Source organism: Saimiri boliviensis, chromosome 17 (genome assembly GCF_048565385.1).
Source record: "Saimiri boliviensis isolate mSaiBol1 chromosome 17, mSaiBol1.pri, whole genome shotgun sequence".
NCBI classification, from domain to species: domain Eukaryota; kingdom Metazoa; phylum Chordata; class Mammalia; order Primates; family Cebidae; genus Saimiri; species Saimiri boliviensis.
In genome coordinates this window covers 24,075,971-24,093,095 of record NC_133465.1, presented here as the reverse complement: position 1 = coordinate 24,093,095, position 17,125 = coordinate 24,075,971, and the positions used below count along the sequence as shown (strand labels likewise).

The 17,125-nt window shown below is 42.4% G+C and overlaps 1 protein-coding gene across 1 annotated transcript in view; it reads left to right on the top strand.

Annotated features, from left to right (window-relative positions):
- ANKFY1 (ankyrin repeat and FYVE domain containing 1) overlaps nt 1-17,125 on the top strand; it is an 89,181-nt gene that overhangs the window by 31,372 nt on the left and 40,684 nt on the right. The window contains exons 4-7 of the mRNA XM_039476664.2: nt 6,183-6,318; nt 12,617-12,740; nt 14,518-14,667; nt 15,971-16,136. Coding sequence (XP_039332598.1) covers nt 6,183-6,318; nt 12,617-12,740; nt 14,518-14,667; nt 15,971-16,136 — 576 coding nt within the window. The remainder of the gene's footprint in view (nt 1-6,182; nt 6,319-12,616; nt 12,741-14,517; nt 14,668-15,970; nt 16,137-17,125) is intronic.

Below are 17,125 nucleotides of genomic sequence, written 5' to 3'. Positions count from 1 at the left end.
CACGCCACCATGCCCAGCTAATTTTTTGTATTTTTAGTAGAGATGGGGTTTCACCATGTTGACCAGGATGGTCTCGATCTCTTGACCTCGTGATCCACCCGCCTCGGCCTCCCAAAGTGCTGGGATTACAGGCTTGAGCCACCGCGCCCGGCACTGTGTTCTTTCAATGACATCCATGCTAAGTTTAGAATGTGCTCGCAAGAAAAGAATATTCTCCCAAATTCTTTGATAGTTCTCCCTTCAAGGGTGGATTCAGATTCTCCTCTTCAGTATAGGCTGATTCACCTTTAATAAATGGAGTGTGGTAGAAGTGACAACATGTGACTTGACAGATGGCTTCATCAAAGGGATTGTGGCCTCCTCCTTGCTCTCTCTTTCAGATTGCTCACTTTGGGGGACATTAGTGGACATGTCATGAGGACACTCCAACAGCCTTGTGGCCTCCTGCCGACAGCTGAGTCCCATGTCCAGAGATTCTCTTAGCGCCCAAAAGAATCTACTTTCTCTGTGGTTATATTCTTTACTTAATCCTGATACTGCTTTTGGGTTTTTCTCACCAACCTTTGGTTATGTTAAGTTTGTTGTCTTGTGTTGGCTTAAAACAAATAAGCAGATTTGGTTTAGGTTAATTGTTCTTTTAATTTTTATTTATATTTAGCCAATTCAATAATTTCTTTTTATCTATATTAAATCTTTCTTTGGAATTCATTTGAATTATTTTTTCTTTTGTAGTTGAATTACTGTATTTTATTTCATTTTCTTTTTTTTTTTTTTTTCTTGAGCCGGAGTCTCACTGTTGCCCAGGCTGGAGAGCAGTGGTGAGATCTTGGCTTGCTGCAACCTCCCCTCCTGGGTTCAAGCCATTCTCCTGCCTCAGCCTCCTGAGTAGCTGTGATTACAGGCAGCCGCCACCACGCCTGGCTAATTTTGTATTTTTAGTAGAGACAGGCTTTTGCCATTTTGGTCAGGCTGGTCTTTAACTCCTGACTTCAGGTGATCCACCCACCTTGGCCTCCCAAAGTGCTGGGATTACAGGCATGAGCCACTGCGCCTGGCCAGGCTTTTTCTTTGTGGTTAGTTTTCAGCAGCTTGATTATGATGTGTCTGGATATGATTTTCTTCTTGTTTGGAGTTCACTAATCTTCTTGAATCTGTAAACATATATCCTTTGCCAAATTAGGAAGGTTTTTGATATTTTTCTTCTCTAATCTCTTTCGTCTCTCCCTGTGACACTCAAATGGCTCGTATAGTAGACTTTTTCATTACTATCTCGTGGGTCTCCTTGAGTCTGTCTCTATCTTTTTTCCTCTCTCTTCAGATTGGGTAATTTCTGTTGACCTAACTGTTCACTGACTTTGTCTCCTGTTATTTTTATTCTGCTCTGGAGTCTGTTGAATGAGTTTTACTGCATATATTAATTTTTTCTGTTCTATAATTTCCTTCGTTCTTTTTTATAGTTTATTTACTGAAGTGTTCATCTTTTCATGTCAAGTGTATTTTCCTTTAACTCCTGGAGCATAGTTATACTTACTGTTTTCAACTGTTGGATAAATCCAACATCTGGGTCATTTAGGGATTGGTATCTGTTGATTGTTCTCCTGAGAAGTAGTCACATTTTCCAAGTTCTTTCTGTGCCAAAAAATAATTTTTGATCATACTGTGGACATTGTGGTATGTTCTGTTATGCTGTGTTGACTCTGGGTCCTGTATAAACCTCTGGAAAATGTTGAAGCTCTTCAGGTCCAGACCACATGTTCCGTTTCACCTTCTGTGTGTAGGTATTTAAATATCACTTCAGTTCTTAAAGCTGGGGTGGGGCTATTTCATGTATGAGTAACTCAGAGGTGAGCCTGAGGTTTGTGTGGGTTCTTTGACAGAATTATCAGATCTCCTTCTGTGGCTCCCTTCACTCTGGAATTCTCCTCTTACTTTTTCGCCCAGAAAGATGGCGTTTTTAGCCATCCGCAGGGTCACTGAGGCAGTTCTGCTTCTTTACTGGAGTCTACCCTCAGGCAGAGCCGCGGGAGAGGAGCAAAACAAGAGACTCATCCTCTGCGGTTGCTGCTTCAAGTTTTGCCTCCCCCTCACTTCACCTGCTCTTGTTGACTTTTCCAAGTCTTTAGTTTGTTATTTTGTACCATGTCCAGAGTTTTTCGCTGTAATCAGTTAAATTGGGATGAGTTGTTCTACTGCCATAACAGAACTAGGACCTCTGTCCTTTTATTTCTTTTTGAGCCAGAGATGATTTAGAAATACGGTTTGAGGTTTAATTTTATTTCCAGGAGGTTATATTTAAGGATACATCCTTAAACTGACTAAAGAGGATGTTTTTTTATTGATAAAGATGATACAGTCTGCCAAGATTTTTAAATTTTATTAAACAGAAATTTTTATGTGAAGTAGATTAAGAAAGAAATAGGGCTGGGCATGGTGGCTCACGTTTATAATCCCAGCACTTTGGGAGGCTGAGGTGGGCAGATCATCTTAGGTCAGGAGTTCAAGACCAGCCTTCATCGCTACAAAAATACAAAATTAGTCAGGTGTGGTGATGTGCTCCTGTAGTCTCAGCTACTCGAAAGTCTGAGGCAGGAGAATTGCTTGAAGCTGGGAGGTGGAGGTTGCAGTGAGCAGAGATTGTGCTACTGCACTCCAACCTGGGCAACAGAGGGAGACTCCGACCCACCCACCCCCCCCCCCCAAAAAAAAGAAAAAAATGGTTGGAAACTCAGATAATTTAATTAAACTGGAGTCATAATAGGAGATTCAGAACACCTTTCTCAGCTTTTCTGTTAAAAACAGAGGATTTAAAAACAACGTAAGCCAGGTACTATGGCTCCTGCCTGTAATCCCAGCACTTTGGGAGGCCAAAGCAGGAGTATTGCGTAAGGCCAAGAGTTCAAGGCCAGCCTGGGCAACATGGGAAACTGTCTCTACTAAAAATACGGAAATTAGCCAGGCATGGGGTTATATATGTGTCTGTAGTCCCACTTACTTGGCAGGGTCAGGTGGGAGAATCGATTGAGGCTGTAGTGAGCTGTGATTGCACCATTGTACTCCAGCCTGGGCAACAGTAACTCTGCCCCTAAATAAAGAAAATAAAGTAAAAAACAAAGTTATTTACTCAGTATGTTTCATTTAATGGTTAATTGCATACAGATCAGTTTATTCCCATCCTTTTCAGATGTCTTGCAAAACTTTTATTTAAAATTCAAATGAAAACAAAAAAATTGGCCACACAGAAAAAATCCTAAGGTCTCCAAAGTATGTTTATGTACATCCTGGACTGCAGTGAAACAGTCAGAAGTTTGAGTGTTACTTAGCTTTTTGTCCTTGATGTCACAGAGTTTTCTGGCTTGCATGCGGAGCCTTCTGAGGGGATGATTACCTCCATCACGAGGGAGTCAGAGGCTAACTCCTTTCTCTTCCGAGGCTACTCCTTTTAGAGTGAACTCCCATTTTATGCAGTCATCTATCTTTTCCCACCACTTGCTTAAATAGATTGGAAGCAGATAGGCTGGACAATTTACCCAAAAGTACACAATTGTAGCACACACCCTCCTTCCTGTTCATTGTTGTCTGCCTACCCTTAGGCCACTGGCTGCTTAATCTGAGTCACAGAGTGAATTTCTTGTCCTTTTTTTTTTTTTTTGAGATAGAGTCTTGCTTTGTCACCAGGCTGGAGTGCAATGATGTGATCCCAGCTCACTGCAACCGCCGCCTCCTTGGTTCAAGCAATTGTCCTGCCTCAGCCTCCCCAGTAGCTGGGATTACAGGTGCATGGCACCACACCTGGCGAATTTTTGTATTTTTAGTAGAGACGGGGTTTCACCTTGTTGGCCACGATGGTCTTGATCTCTTGCCCTTGTGATCCGCCTGCCTCAGCCTCCCAAAGTGCTGGGATTATAGGCGTGAGCCACCACGCCTGGCCAAAAATCAGATTTCTATTAAGTTCTCAGATTGAGGCTGAATCTCCTAGCCCAGGACCACACCTTGAGAATTACTTGTGTTGACCATGATTTTAAGTATTCTTCTCACCATCACTCTTCTTATTCTGACTAGTCAAGAGTTAACTCTAGATGAAATAATAGTTCAGATATTTTGTGCTATGATTCTCATCCCAAGCATTTCCCTAAGTTGCTGTACAGTCTTTCTCTTAACTTAAAAAGATTGCACAAGTAATTCATGTTCCTTAAGTAAAAATAAAGCTAACAGTAAAATTAAGCTAAAAGAAAAATTAGTTATAAATTATCCCTGGGTTGATATTTTAGTGTGTACCCTTCTAATCTCTTGAGAGACGGACACAGAAAAATGTGTGTGTCTGTCTCTCAGTGTGTGTAGTGTGTATGTGTAGAGTGTAGTGTTTTATATATATATATGTGTGTGTGTGTATGCATGCATACACATGAGTATATGTAACAAAAAGCAAGACCTATTTTTTTCCCTTTTTCTTTGTTTTTTGAAACAGGGTCTTGTTCTGTTACCCATGCTGGAGTACAGTGGTGCAGTCACGGCTTGGTGCTGCCTCAACCTCCTGGGCTCAGTTTACCTTCCTACATTGGCCCCCTGAGTAGCTGCGACTACAGGCTCTTGCCACCACTAATGATATGTGTCCAGCTAATTTTTGTATTTTTTGTTTAATTTTTTCTTATTTCTGTAGTTTTGGGGAGACAGGTGGTGTTTGGTTACATAGGTAAGTTCTTTGGTGGTGATTTCTGAGATTTTGGTATAGTTTTTGTATGTTTTGTAAAGACAGGGTTTCATTGTACTGCCTGCACTGGTGTTGAATTCCTGGGCTCAAGCCATCCGCCACCTTGGCCTCCCAAAGCTTTGAGACAGGCATGAGCCACTGCACCGAGCCAATGAGATCTTACACAAGTATTTTTAGCCGACTTTTCAAAAAGCCTGTGTAGTAAATCTCTGATGTTGAATACATATCTGCATAGTTTTAATTGCATTTTTCCAGTGTGTATGTATATTGTAATTTAATTAGCTCTCCATTGCTGGGCTCTTTTGTCTAGTTTTTCTTTTTTTCTTTTTTTTTTTTTTTTGAGACGGAGTTTTGCTCTTGTTACCCAGGCTGGAGTGCAATGGTGCGATCTCGGCTCACCGCAACCTCCGCCTCCTGGGTTCAGGCAATTCTCCTGCCTCAGCCTCCTGAGTAGCTGGGATTACAGGCAGGCGCCACCATGCCCAGCTAGTTTTTTGTATTTTTAGTAGAGACGGGGTTTCACCGTGTTGACCAGGATGGTCTCGATCTCTTGACCTCGTGATCCACCCGCCTCGGCCTCCCAAAGTGCTGGGATTACAGGCTTGAGCCACCGCGCCCGGCCAGTTTTTCATTATTAATACTGTGTTGAGCGTCTTAGTACATACATTTTTCTGTATTTGTCCAATTATTGTCTTAGGATAATAATCTACATGTGTAGTTGCTATGTAAAAGGTGATGTTCTTTAAAAACATCTTTGCTGCTCTGAGAGAAAACGTACTCTGGCATAAATTTGTGTTTGGTTATCAGTAAGGTTTATTGGCCATTATTTATCTTTGTGAATTACCTATTTATATCCATTGCCCATTTTTCCACTGGGTATCCGTCTTTTTATTTGTAAGGTATTTTTATTATAAAGAATGTGTGAGCTGCGGCTGAGTGAAGTAACTCACACCTGGAATCCTAACACTTTGGGAGGCCAAGGCAGGAGGATCATTTGAGCGCAGGATTTCGAGACCAGCCTGGGCAATACAGTGAAACCCTGTCTCAACAAAAAAATACAAAAATTAACCTGGCATGCTAGCACACATCTGTCGTCCCAGCTACTCGGGAGGCTGAGGTGGAAGGATCACCTGAGCCCAGGGAGTTGGAGGCCTCAGTGAGGTGTGATTGTGCCACTGCATTCCAGCCTGGGGGACATACTGAGACCCTGTCTCAACAGAAAAAAAGAATGTGAACTCTCTGTCAGAGGTTTCAAATATTTCCCCCAATTTATTCAACATATCTTTAGTAGGTTCACTTCCCCACTCACTGCAAAACTTTAGAGTCAGATGCTGCCCAGACTGCTTAGCCACAGTTTTAATGGCTGTGTGATACTTCTTTAAGTTGGGTATACTGTCATTTATTAGCCTCCAATTTTAGGGGTCCCTCGAGAAAGTCCGAGCATTCAGTTGTTCTCTCTGCTTTGTTTAACCAGATGCTGACCCCGAGGTGACGATGACAATGCTTCGCTGGATCTATACGGACGAGTTGGAGTTCAGAGAGGATGACGTGTTCCTGACGGAATTGATGAAACTAGCAAATCGGTTTCAGCTGCAGCTCCTCAGGGAGAGGCAAGTCACAGCAGATCTGTTCACGCACCTCAGATGGTGGTGGCCGAGCTTTCATTATGCCGAGCTCTGGGAAAACGGCTGCTTCTGCTCATGTAAATAACCTCTGCAGGGTGTTCTCTCAAAGGCGATGGTGGGGAGAGAATTTGTTATCTCCCTTCCTTGGTGTTATCTTGTAGCTAAATTCTGCTAAAGCTTTTGCTGTTTTCTTTCACTGCACTGTTACCTGAAATTACACAATTGTATAAACTGAAAAATTAAATATGAAATAATGTAGTCCGGTGTCCAGACGTGCAGCTTTCCTTCCCTTTCTGTTTTCCTTGACATGTTACTCTATTTTCTGATATATCTAGTTGAATGAAGTCCTTAGCCATAGTCTTATTGTTGGAAACAATGAATGCCTAAATTGATAAGTGAAAGTATTGTTCAGATAAGTTTCATAGCCAGTGTTCCAGAGAACTCACTTCAGTGAAGTTTACTGCATTTTAGGTTGTCTAGGAGGTAGCATGCTCTGTTTTTATGTTGCGTTTTCTCTGTTGCTCTCCCAACTTGGCATTTTAGAACAACAGAAAACAAAACGTTCACTAAGTAATGTCAGGCAGTATGTCCTGCAGCGTCTGTCTTCTGGAGATGTGGCTCTTGGTAATCAGCTTGGATGACGGAGTGTCTTTTTATAGCATTTAGTGATCTTTTGTATTTCACTGGGTGCCTAAAGGAATGGCTGTTCTCCTGGGTGAATGAAGGGTTGGTTTCAGCCATCAAGAGGCACTCCAACTGTTGCTGTGTTTTTCCCCAGAGAGCCCAGAGAGACTTTGCTGCCTAGAGCTGCTCGCTGTTTCATGACGGGGCTGCTGTTTTCCCTGGAGGACTCTGTTCTCCCACATGAAACCAGTAGACAGCTGACTCCTGTCTGTTATCGATGTGGTTTTGCATGCATTTTAATATCTAAATCCAATAACAAAAGCAAAAGCATACAGTATTAGGTTATTAGCAAAGCTAACTTTACTGGTGAGGCCATTCAGTTAACGCTTTCGTTTGTTGTTAATTTGTTTTGGTGAGTTTTGGTGAGAGTGAAATGAGACTGATTTTAATTAGAGCGACTATCTGATTTTAATTAGAGCGAGTATGATTTATGTCTTTTTTCCAGACTTCCTGAGCTTTCTCCTACTGACCCTGTCAAACTTGCTTATATAAATTAAGTTGCTTTGATACAAAGGTTCGGGTTGGAGTAGTTTAGAGCATTGTAATGTGTGTAATGGATTCTTTAATTAAACTCTTGTGTATTGACTGAGTAGGCTTCATAACTGTCAACATTACCAGATGCTTCATTTTGTATTGTTGGATGTGATTATTGGGTTATTATCTGTCATGGCTTTCTTAAGAGCTGAAGTGGAAGACAACAGGAATGGATTCAAGTGTTGGCCTTTAAAGGATCATAGAGTGCCTACTGCTGTCCTTGAAAGGAATTACATGTTTGAGATGGTAATTGAAAGGGTGCCGACAGAGGCAGGCACTTCAATGTGAGGCAGGCGTTACTTTTTTTTGTAACGTAGGGATCTTGGCACCAATTTAATGAAAAAGAAGTTTTTATAGTAAGAATTATCAGGAAAATACTTTTTTTCTTTTTTTTCTACCCTAGAGGGCACACTGAAGAAAATACTCTTTTGCTTTTTTTTTCTTTTTGTTTTTTGAGACAGAGTCTCACTGTGTCACCCAGGCTGGAGTGCAGTGGCGCCATCTCAGCTCACTGCAGCTTCTGCCTCCAGGTTCAAGTGATTCTCCTGCCTCAGCCTCCTGAGTAGCTGGGATTATAGGCGCATGTCACCATGCCTGGCTAATTTTGTATTTTTATCAGAGGCAGAGTTTCACCATGTTACCCATGCTAGTCTCGAATTCCTGACCTTGAGTGATCCTTCTGCCTCAGCCTCCCAAAGTGCTGGAATTATAGGCATGAGCCACCGCACCTGGCTGTTTTATTTATTTATTCATTTATTTGTTTATCTTTTGAGACGAAGTTTTGCTCTTGTTGCCCAGGCTGGAGGGCAGTGACGCAGTCTCGGCTCACTGCAACCTCCATCCCTGGTTCAAGCGATTCTCCTGCCTCGGCCTCCTGAGTAACTGGGATTACAGACGCCCACCATTATGCCCGGCCAATTTTTGTATTTTTAGTAGAGGCAGGGTTTTGCCATGTTGGCCAGGCTAGTCTTGAACTCTTGACATCAGGTGATCTGCCCACCTTGGCCTCCCAAAGTGCTAAGAGGCATGAGTCACCACACCTGGCTATTGTTTTTTTTTAAAAAAGAGAGAATTAATGCATACTAAAAAATGATAGGTAATATTTTTCTCCTTACAAATTTATAATACATGTTCAGTGTGTGATATTTGGAAAATACAGAATGATGTAAAGAAAAAAGTCACTTGTAACTAATTCACTGTTTGCCTGTCATTTTTCTTTTCAGTAATTTTTCTTTTTCCCACATCCACTCAAGAGTGATTTGAAAACTAGACAGAGTTTTTGGGACGTTTAAATATATGCTTGATTTTATACTTTTAAAATTAGGTTTGTTGTTTTTGTACATCCATATCCTTTCTGTACTCTAAAGTTAAAAATAATAATTAAAAAATTCCCTTTGGGTGAAAGTTAGTCTGTCTTGCTATTTTCAAAGAGAATATAGGAACCGAGAATCTGAATTTCTTTTTTTTTTTTTTAATTTTTTTTTTTTAATTAGCCTTGGTTTATTTGATTTGTCTTCTTGATTCGTTTGGTGGTGTTCCTTTTTAATTTTTAAATTTACTTATTTATTTATTTATTTATTTGGAGACGGAGTTTCGCTCTTGTTACCCAGGCTGGAGTGCAATGGCGTGATCTCGGCTCACCGCAACCTCCGCCTCCTGGGTTCAGGCAATTCTCCTGCCTCAGCCTCCTGAGTAGCTGGGATTACAGGCACGCGCCGCCATGCCCAGCTAATTTTTTGTATTTTTAGTAGAGATGGGGTTTCACCATGTTGACCAGGATGGTCTCGATCTCTCGACCTTGTGATCCACCCGCCTCGGCCTCCCAAAGTGCTGGGATTACAGGCGTGAGCCACCGCGCCCGGCTGAGAATCTGAATTTCTAAATAAGATTACGTGTTCGTTGGTTGCATAAATCATGTCAGTTACTATTTACAATCTATCCAAATGGCAAATGACACTCTGGAGATCCTAGAATTGGTGACAGTGAAATGTCTGCCAGCTTTAATAAAAAGATCTGTCTTCCTGAAACATATTTGAGTCCCTTGGCACAATATCATTTGACAGTAAAAAGGAGAATGGAATTTTCAGATTCTCAGTATTTGTCTGTAAAAGTGCTTTGTAAAGTGCTCTACAAATGTGAGTCATTACTTCCTGGGATCACACTGTGTATTAGACTGCCTGTTAGGATGTTAGGAAGGCGCACTGAATATTAGTTGTAAAAGTGGTAAGAGCTTCATATATCTGAAAAGAGGATTTTTCTCCTGAATGCTCTGATTTCATAGCTGAGGTTAGAGTGACTTTGTCAGATGTTGATGTGGTGTGCTACAGGTTTAGAGAAGCCAATGGTACAGAAAACTGAGGCTTAGAAATATCATGCTGTGTACGGAACTTACGTTCTTATTTATTATAACTTATTAATATAACTTACTTGGATATTATAACAACATGATTTTTTAAGTGCCCTGGGAGAGATACTTCCTTACCCCAAGTCAGTTATGTTAATTAAAAACAAAGCGCCCAGCCTGGACAACATAGTGAAACCCTGTCTCTACTAAAAATACAAAAATTAACTGAGCTTGGCTGTGCGTGCCTGTAATCCCAGCTACTCGAGAGGCTGAAGCAGGAGAATTGCTTGAACCCAGGAGGTAGAAGTTGCAGTGAGCTGAGATCATGCCACTGTATGCCAGCCTGGGCGACAGAGCAAGACTCTGCTCAAAAAAAGAAAAAAAAAAAAAACCCACCAACAACAAAAAATACCAAAACTTTGACAGGTCTTAGTGTAAAGCAGGTGCTTGCATTTATTGCTAAGTAGAAAATGACTCCAAGATTACATTCTTGCTCCTAGCCTCTCCTGTGTGAGGTTTGAAAGTGTGTTCTTCATTCTTCCCAGGTCTTTCTTGTGACCTTCCTTCTTTCTTCCTCCATCACCCCCTCCGGTAGTCCTTTTCTACTCTGTTACCTGAAGCTTATCTTTTAAGACTGGGAATTAGCTGCTAGCTGGTTATTGTTAACAGGACTGACGTCCACGAATGTGGGTTATTAAAATCATATGCTTCTTCCTTAGTAAAGGCATTTCAGACTTGAGAGACGAGACGGGCTAGGAGAGGGCCCTAAAACTTACGGGCATGTCGACTACATACCTCAAGCTGTGCTGAGGGTAACTAGTTCTCCTCTATCTTGACAAACACAGAAGTATTCCTCAAACATCTGAAGGAGAGTAACATCTTCATTTTACAGAGGAGGAGACAGGGCACAGAGAGCCCAAGTAATGTGGCCCCTAAAATTTAATGGGTCTCAACTCAGATCTTTCTTACCTCATTGTTTGTTTATTTTGCTCTGTCCACCACATTCTGCCTTTGTGTTCTGGTGGCTGCTGTTGGCGGGGAAAACAATGGTGGATGTCAGGAAATCTCATGAAACCATACTAGTCCTCTGTGGCTGCCCTTGGAGGTGAACCTGATTTGGAGGGAGTTGTGGAGGCAAGGAAGCTGAAGGACTATGCCCTGGCCTTCTTTTACCCATAGACCTGATGTCATAGGAGACCCCCTAAGGCTTCCAGGAATTCTAGGGGAGAGGAAGTGTGGTCTTTCCAATGCTGTATCTTCCATACTACGATGTGGTCCTGCTCTTGCTACCAGAGACCTGTTTGCCTGCCTTCAGCTCTCTCTTCTCTGATGGGTAGTTGACGGTTTTGTTTTGTTTTGTTTTGAGACAAGGTCTCCATCTGTCATCTAGGCAGGAGTACAGTAGTATGATCATGGCTCACTGCAGCTTTGAACTCCTGGGCTCAAGTGATCCTGTCACTTCAGCCTCCTGAGTAGCTGGGACTACAGGCACACGCTACCATGCCTGGCTAATTTCTAAATTGCTTTGGTAGATACAGGGTCTTGCTGTGTTGCCCAAGCTGGTCTTGAACTCATGGACACAAGTAATCCTCCTACCTTGGCTTCCCAGAGTGCTGGGATTACAGGCGTGAACTTCTGCACCTGGCCATGTTTTCCTTTTAATGATTCTGAAAGAATCCTGTTTTTGTTACTACCTGGCTTTATGAGGACATCCATTGTAGCCCATTTTTCTCTATTTTGGTGTACTGTGCTTTTGTTGTTGTACTAGAAATCTGATTTTTTTTTTTGGTGGTGGTGGGGTACTATGATTTGGCTATTTTTTCTTTTTTCTTTTCTTTTCTTTTTTTTTTTTTTTTAAACAGAGTCTTGCCTGTCACCCAGGCTGGAGTGCAGTGGCATGATCTCAGCTGGCTGCAACCTCTGCCTCCTGGGTTCAAGCAATTCTTGTGCCTCAACTTCTCGAGTATCTGGGACTACAGGCGCCCACCACCACACTCAGCTAGTTTGTTTTTGTGTTTTTAGTACAGACAGGATTTCACCATGTTGGCCAGGCTGGTCTTGAATTCCTGAGCTCAGGCAGTCTGCCTGCCTCGACCTCCCAAAGTCCTAGGATTACAGGCATGAGCCACCATGCCTGGGTGATTTGTCTATTTTTTCTAAACATTATAGATACTGTAGGTGGACTTTAAAAATATAACTTTATTGAGTTATAATTCACATACCATGCACATTCATCTTACAGAGCTTTTAAGGAGGTGTTAGTTACTGAGGCATAGAGCTCATGTTTGAAACTATTTCTAATCCACACTGTTTGCATGATACAGTTGTGCTAGTGGGAACTAAAGCCATGTTCCATACAATTACATGTCCTTTGAAGGACAGAGGTTGGTCCATTTTGTGCTTGATTTGACAATTACCTGTCTATATGATCAGCGACTGTCACATGCTTACTGTTAAGGCAGTTGGGGTATTATGCTTAGTAAGTTTATTTGCATATTAGTTTGTTTCTGACCAAAACTGAGCAATGAAATATCGTAATGAAATTCTAGTACTTTTAAAATTTGGAGACCAGCTGTAATTTATTCATAATACGTTGTTTAACCTTACCCCGTAGTGTTATTAACAGGACATAGCCAGTCAGTACACTGGGTATTGCTCTGGTCTGTTCATTTATGAATATATTTGCTAGTAATCCTGCCCATCATGAATACTCTCTTACAGGTGTGAGAAGGGTGTTATGTCTCTAGTGAATGTCAGGAACTGTATTCGCTTCTACCAGACGGCAGAGGAACTGAATGCCAGCACCCTGATGAACTACTGTGCAGAAATTATTGCAAGTCACTGGGTGAGTGAGAGCTTGAGGGGTACTGACAAAGCACTGTAACTGAGACCAAGGCCTGGGACGTACCTCCATGGGAAGGTACCTCTGTGGCACCGCAGTCGGGGACTGAGGCCTGGGACGTACCTCCATGGGAAGGTACCTCTCTGGCATCGCAGTCGGGGACGGAGGCCTGGGACATAGCTCCATGGGAAGGTACCTCTCTGGCATCGCAGTCAGGGGACTGAGGCCTGGGACGTAGCTCCATGGGAAGGTACGTCTCTGGCATCGCAGTCAGGGGACCGAGGCCTGGGACGTAGCTCCATGGGAGGGTACCTCTCTGGCACCGCAGTCAGGGGACCGAGGCCTGGGACGTAGCTCCATGGGAAGGTACCTCTCTGGCACCTAGTTTTCTCTTGTTACACAATTGAAGAATAAATCGTTTGATTAGATGATCTGTGAGACTCTTCTGCTCTGAAATTCTGGTAGCTCTGTGATTTCAGAATGGAAGGACAAAAGATAGCTCAGGTTGGGCTGGGTGCTGTGGCTCATGCCTGCAATTCCAGCACTTTGGGAGGCTGAGGTAGGCAGACCACTCGAAATCAGGAGTTCGAGACCAGCCTGGCCAACATGGTGAAAGCCCGTCTCTACTAAAAATACAAAAATCAGCCAGGCTCAGTGGTGCATGCTTTTTAATCCCAGCTACTCGGGAGGCGGGGGCGTGAGAATTGCTTAAACCTGGGAGGTGGAGGTTGCGGTGAGCCAAGATCATACCACTGCACCCCAGCCTGGGGGACAGAGTGAGACTCTTGTCTCCACCACCCAAAAAAGATAGCTCAGGTTCAGAAACAGGCTTGGAAGCATTGCCTGTCTTCACCCTCCATCTGCGGAAGCTGCAGCTGAGCTGCAGGAATAGGGTGTGGCTCTGTGGCCGGCAGGCTCTGCAGTACTCAGCACACAGTTTCACAGCTTGCCCTTGCTCTCTACACCAGGTGGAGAGCATCTTTAAATTGAGATTTGTCTTCCTTAGGTTGTTTTCATCATAAAGAACAGTGTTTAATTTTTTGTTGTTGTTGTTAGCAGTTTTAAGAAATCAGGGCTAGTGCTACCTTTTGCAAATTATTTTCTGCGAATTGTTTGGTATTCAGCAACATTGTGGGAAAAGCCTTAGAGTTTCAGAAAAGATGGCTAAAAGCACTGGATTTTTTCTTTTTTTTTAATTTTTCTTTCCTTTTCCTTCTCATAACCAAGATAGAAAAGCACTGGATTTTAAGGAATTGAAACAGGATTGGAAACCTTTCAGTTAACATAGGTAGAAATATAGAGAGCTGCAATAATAGGGACCAGCTATGACCCAGTGGAGTGACTTGTTTGTGAAGTTCTAATTGACTTTGTAACTGCCATCTTTGTGGGGGTGGCAGGCGGACTCCCTGCTCTCAGGTGGAGGCTCCCTCAGGGTGCATTCCTGTTAGAGGTAAGCATGTGCTTTTCCATCTCACTGGGAGACTCAGTAGTACTAGGGTAAAGAGTGAGGCTCAGAACACAGGCCGTCTGGTTCCCTAGCCATTTAAGGACTGTCTGAACTTGAGCAAGTTACCTAATCTCCTTATGCTTTACTTTTTTCTTCTGTAAAGTGGGGATGATCAAGTACTTACCTCATTGGGTTTGGGGGAGAAATAAATGAGCTGGGAAATGTTAAGCTCTTAAATTCAAGCCTGACTGCTGCATTTTAAGGGCTTACTAATGGGAGTTGTTTTTATTGTTTTGTATCTGTTCTGCTTTTTACTATATTATGAATTCTTAGGATGACTTGAGAAAGGAGGATTTCAGTAGCATGAGTGCTCAGTTGTTATACAAAATGATCAAATCCAAGACAGAGTACCCTCTACATAAAGCTATCAAAGTGGAGAGAGAAGATGTGGTCTTCCTGTATCTGATTGAAATGGATTCCCAGGTACTGTAGCTGCCTTTTCCATTTTTCATTTCCCAAAGTTGTAATGCACTTATTTTTTCCATGGTACTCCTCACTTCCATTGGAGCCATCCTTGGCATGGTCTTTAATGTATGGATTTCTACTAAATAGTTTGTTCAAGGCAAGCTGAGCTCTTCTAACATGTTCCTCAAAATCCTTCCAGCCTTAGCCCATTGCCCAATTTAAAAACTTCTCACATGCTTTTAGGTAGTTTTTTTTTTTTTTTTTTTGGTAACAATACTTCTTAACTTCCAGGTGCTAAATCTGTATTAGTTTACTTTTGCTGCTATAATAAGTTACCATCAACTTAATTGATAATAGGTTGGAAGTCTGGGACAGGAGTCACTGGCCTAAAATCAGGGTGTCAAGAGGCTGTGCTTCTTTCCAGAGACTCTAGAGGAGAATCCATTTCCTGCTCATTTGGGTTTTTGGCAGAATTCAGATTCTTGCAGTTAGAGGATCGAGGTCCCTGTTTTCTTGCCAGCTGTCAGCTGAGGGCCTTTCCCGCCTTCTAGAGGCCACCACACATTCCTTAGCTCAGAGCCCTGGCTTTTGTCTTAAAAGCCAGCAGTGGTGGGTCATGTCCCTCTCGTGTCCCATCTCTCGGACTTAGTCTTCCGGTTCCCGTTTTCACTTGTAAGAGCTTATGTGGTGAGTTAGATTGGGCCCTCCTGGATGACCTGGGGTGCCCTCCCCATCTCAAGGTCCTTCCCCTTCATCACATCTTCAGCGTGCCTTTTGCCATGTAATGTGACATGTTTACAGGTTCTAGGGATTAGGACATGTACATCTTTGGGGGGCTATAATTCTGCCTTCTACGTTACCTTAAACGAAATGTCATGGCTCTTGACAGATGGGAACGAGGTATGTTTTATCCTGGGGGTCAGTGCACTGGGAGACATTGAACTGCTGGGAAGAATGAGGTAGGAAAGCTACCGCCTTTCATGAAAACATGAGCTCTTGACCAAGAAGCCCTCCGAACCTCTGCCCTGGCAGTCGTGCCCCATGGCACTCTGTCCACATTTCCCTGTGATTCTTACCTTGTCTCCCACGTTGTTTATATTTGCTGTCTGGTCCCCACTAATTCTGCCCTCCCAGAAACTATGTGCCCTAAGGAAGCCTGATAGAAGTTTCTGACGAAGTTGAATTTAGGGAGTAAGCAGTGTCAGAGCACTTAAATTGGAGTTTTGTAGAGGAGATGATATTTAAGGGTCAAGGTGGGAGAAATTAAAATAGGTCGTATTCTCTACTCACTAGACACTAATTTACAAACTTGTTTGTGTAGCTCCCTGGGAAGCTGAATGAGGCGGATCATAATGGAGATCTGGCATTAGATCTAGCCCTTTCACGACGACTGGAGAGTATTGCCACCACGCTGGTTAGCCACAAAGCTGATGTGGACATGGTGGACAAGCATGGCTGGAGCTTGTTACACAAAGGAATCCAAAGAGGTGGGAAGAGGTGGATTTTATGTTTTTCTCTGCAGGCAATTTTATTTTTATCCAAGTAATTTTTGAAGACTTTCTGACCTTGTTTCAAAAATTCTCGAAGCCTTCTCTAGTCTATACTCACAGGCTGCATGATTTAGAATTTGATCATGGGCCATGATTGAGAATTTGATCATGGCTGTTCCCTAGGTCTTGTTAGCTTGGCCATTCATGGTGCCAACAAGGCCCCAGAAGAAAGGCTCTAAAGATGGTCCTATGTGTGAGGAAGTACCTTTTACTTGTAAGCACCTGATATGTTCGCTTGCTCAGTGGGTCACTTTCTCCAGGAATTGTGCTAGGAAGGTTTTGCTTTTCTGTCCTACCACAGATACAGGATAGTATCAAAACCATCAATGTTTAGACATATTCTACCTCTATTAAGGTAAATTGATAAAGTTTCATTTTGTTCTAGCAAAGTTATTTGGAATTGTAGCTATATTTCGAATACATTGTTGGTAGTTGAAAGAATCTAGAAAGGATAAACTTGAGAACAAAACATTTTAATCTTAATGAATTAACTTCTCAAAGGAAAAAACAATACCAGTTTTTTGTTTAGTTTTTTTCATGGTCTTACCAGTTCCTAAGTCGCAAATGGATCCTGGCTGATGTTGCTTTGCAGTGGTCATTTTCGACCCAGTGAAATCTGTACAGAGGTAGAGCTCCAGTAAGGAATGAAAGCTTTCAAAAGTGTCGAAGCGTTAATTCTGTGGCGGGATGGTTGACTTGATTGGAATACATTGCCATGTCCACTTTTTTGTTATTTACATGTAGTCGTCAAAGAGAGAATGTAGTCGTTTCACTCCATCTTAATCATTGATATTTTCCCCTTTCGGTGATGCATTGTTACTCCATTCTTGTCTATACTACCTTTTGCCATTCACAAATTGCTCCTAGTTGGTAGAATGTAGTTACGTCAAGATGTGGTCCTGTGCCAGCTTTGTCCTTTTTGGGCA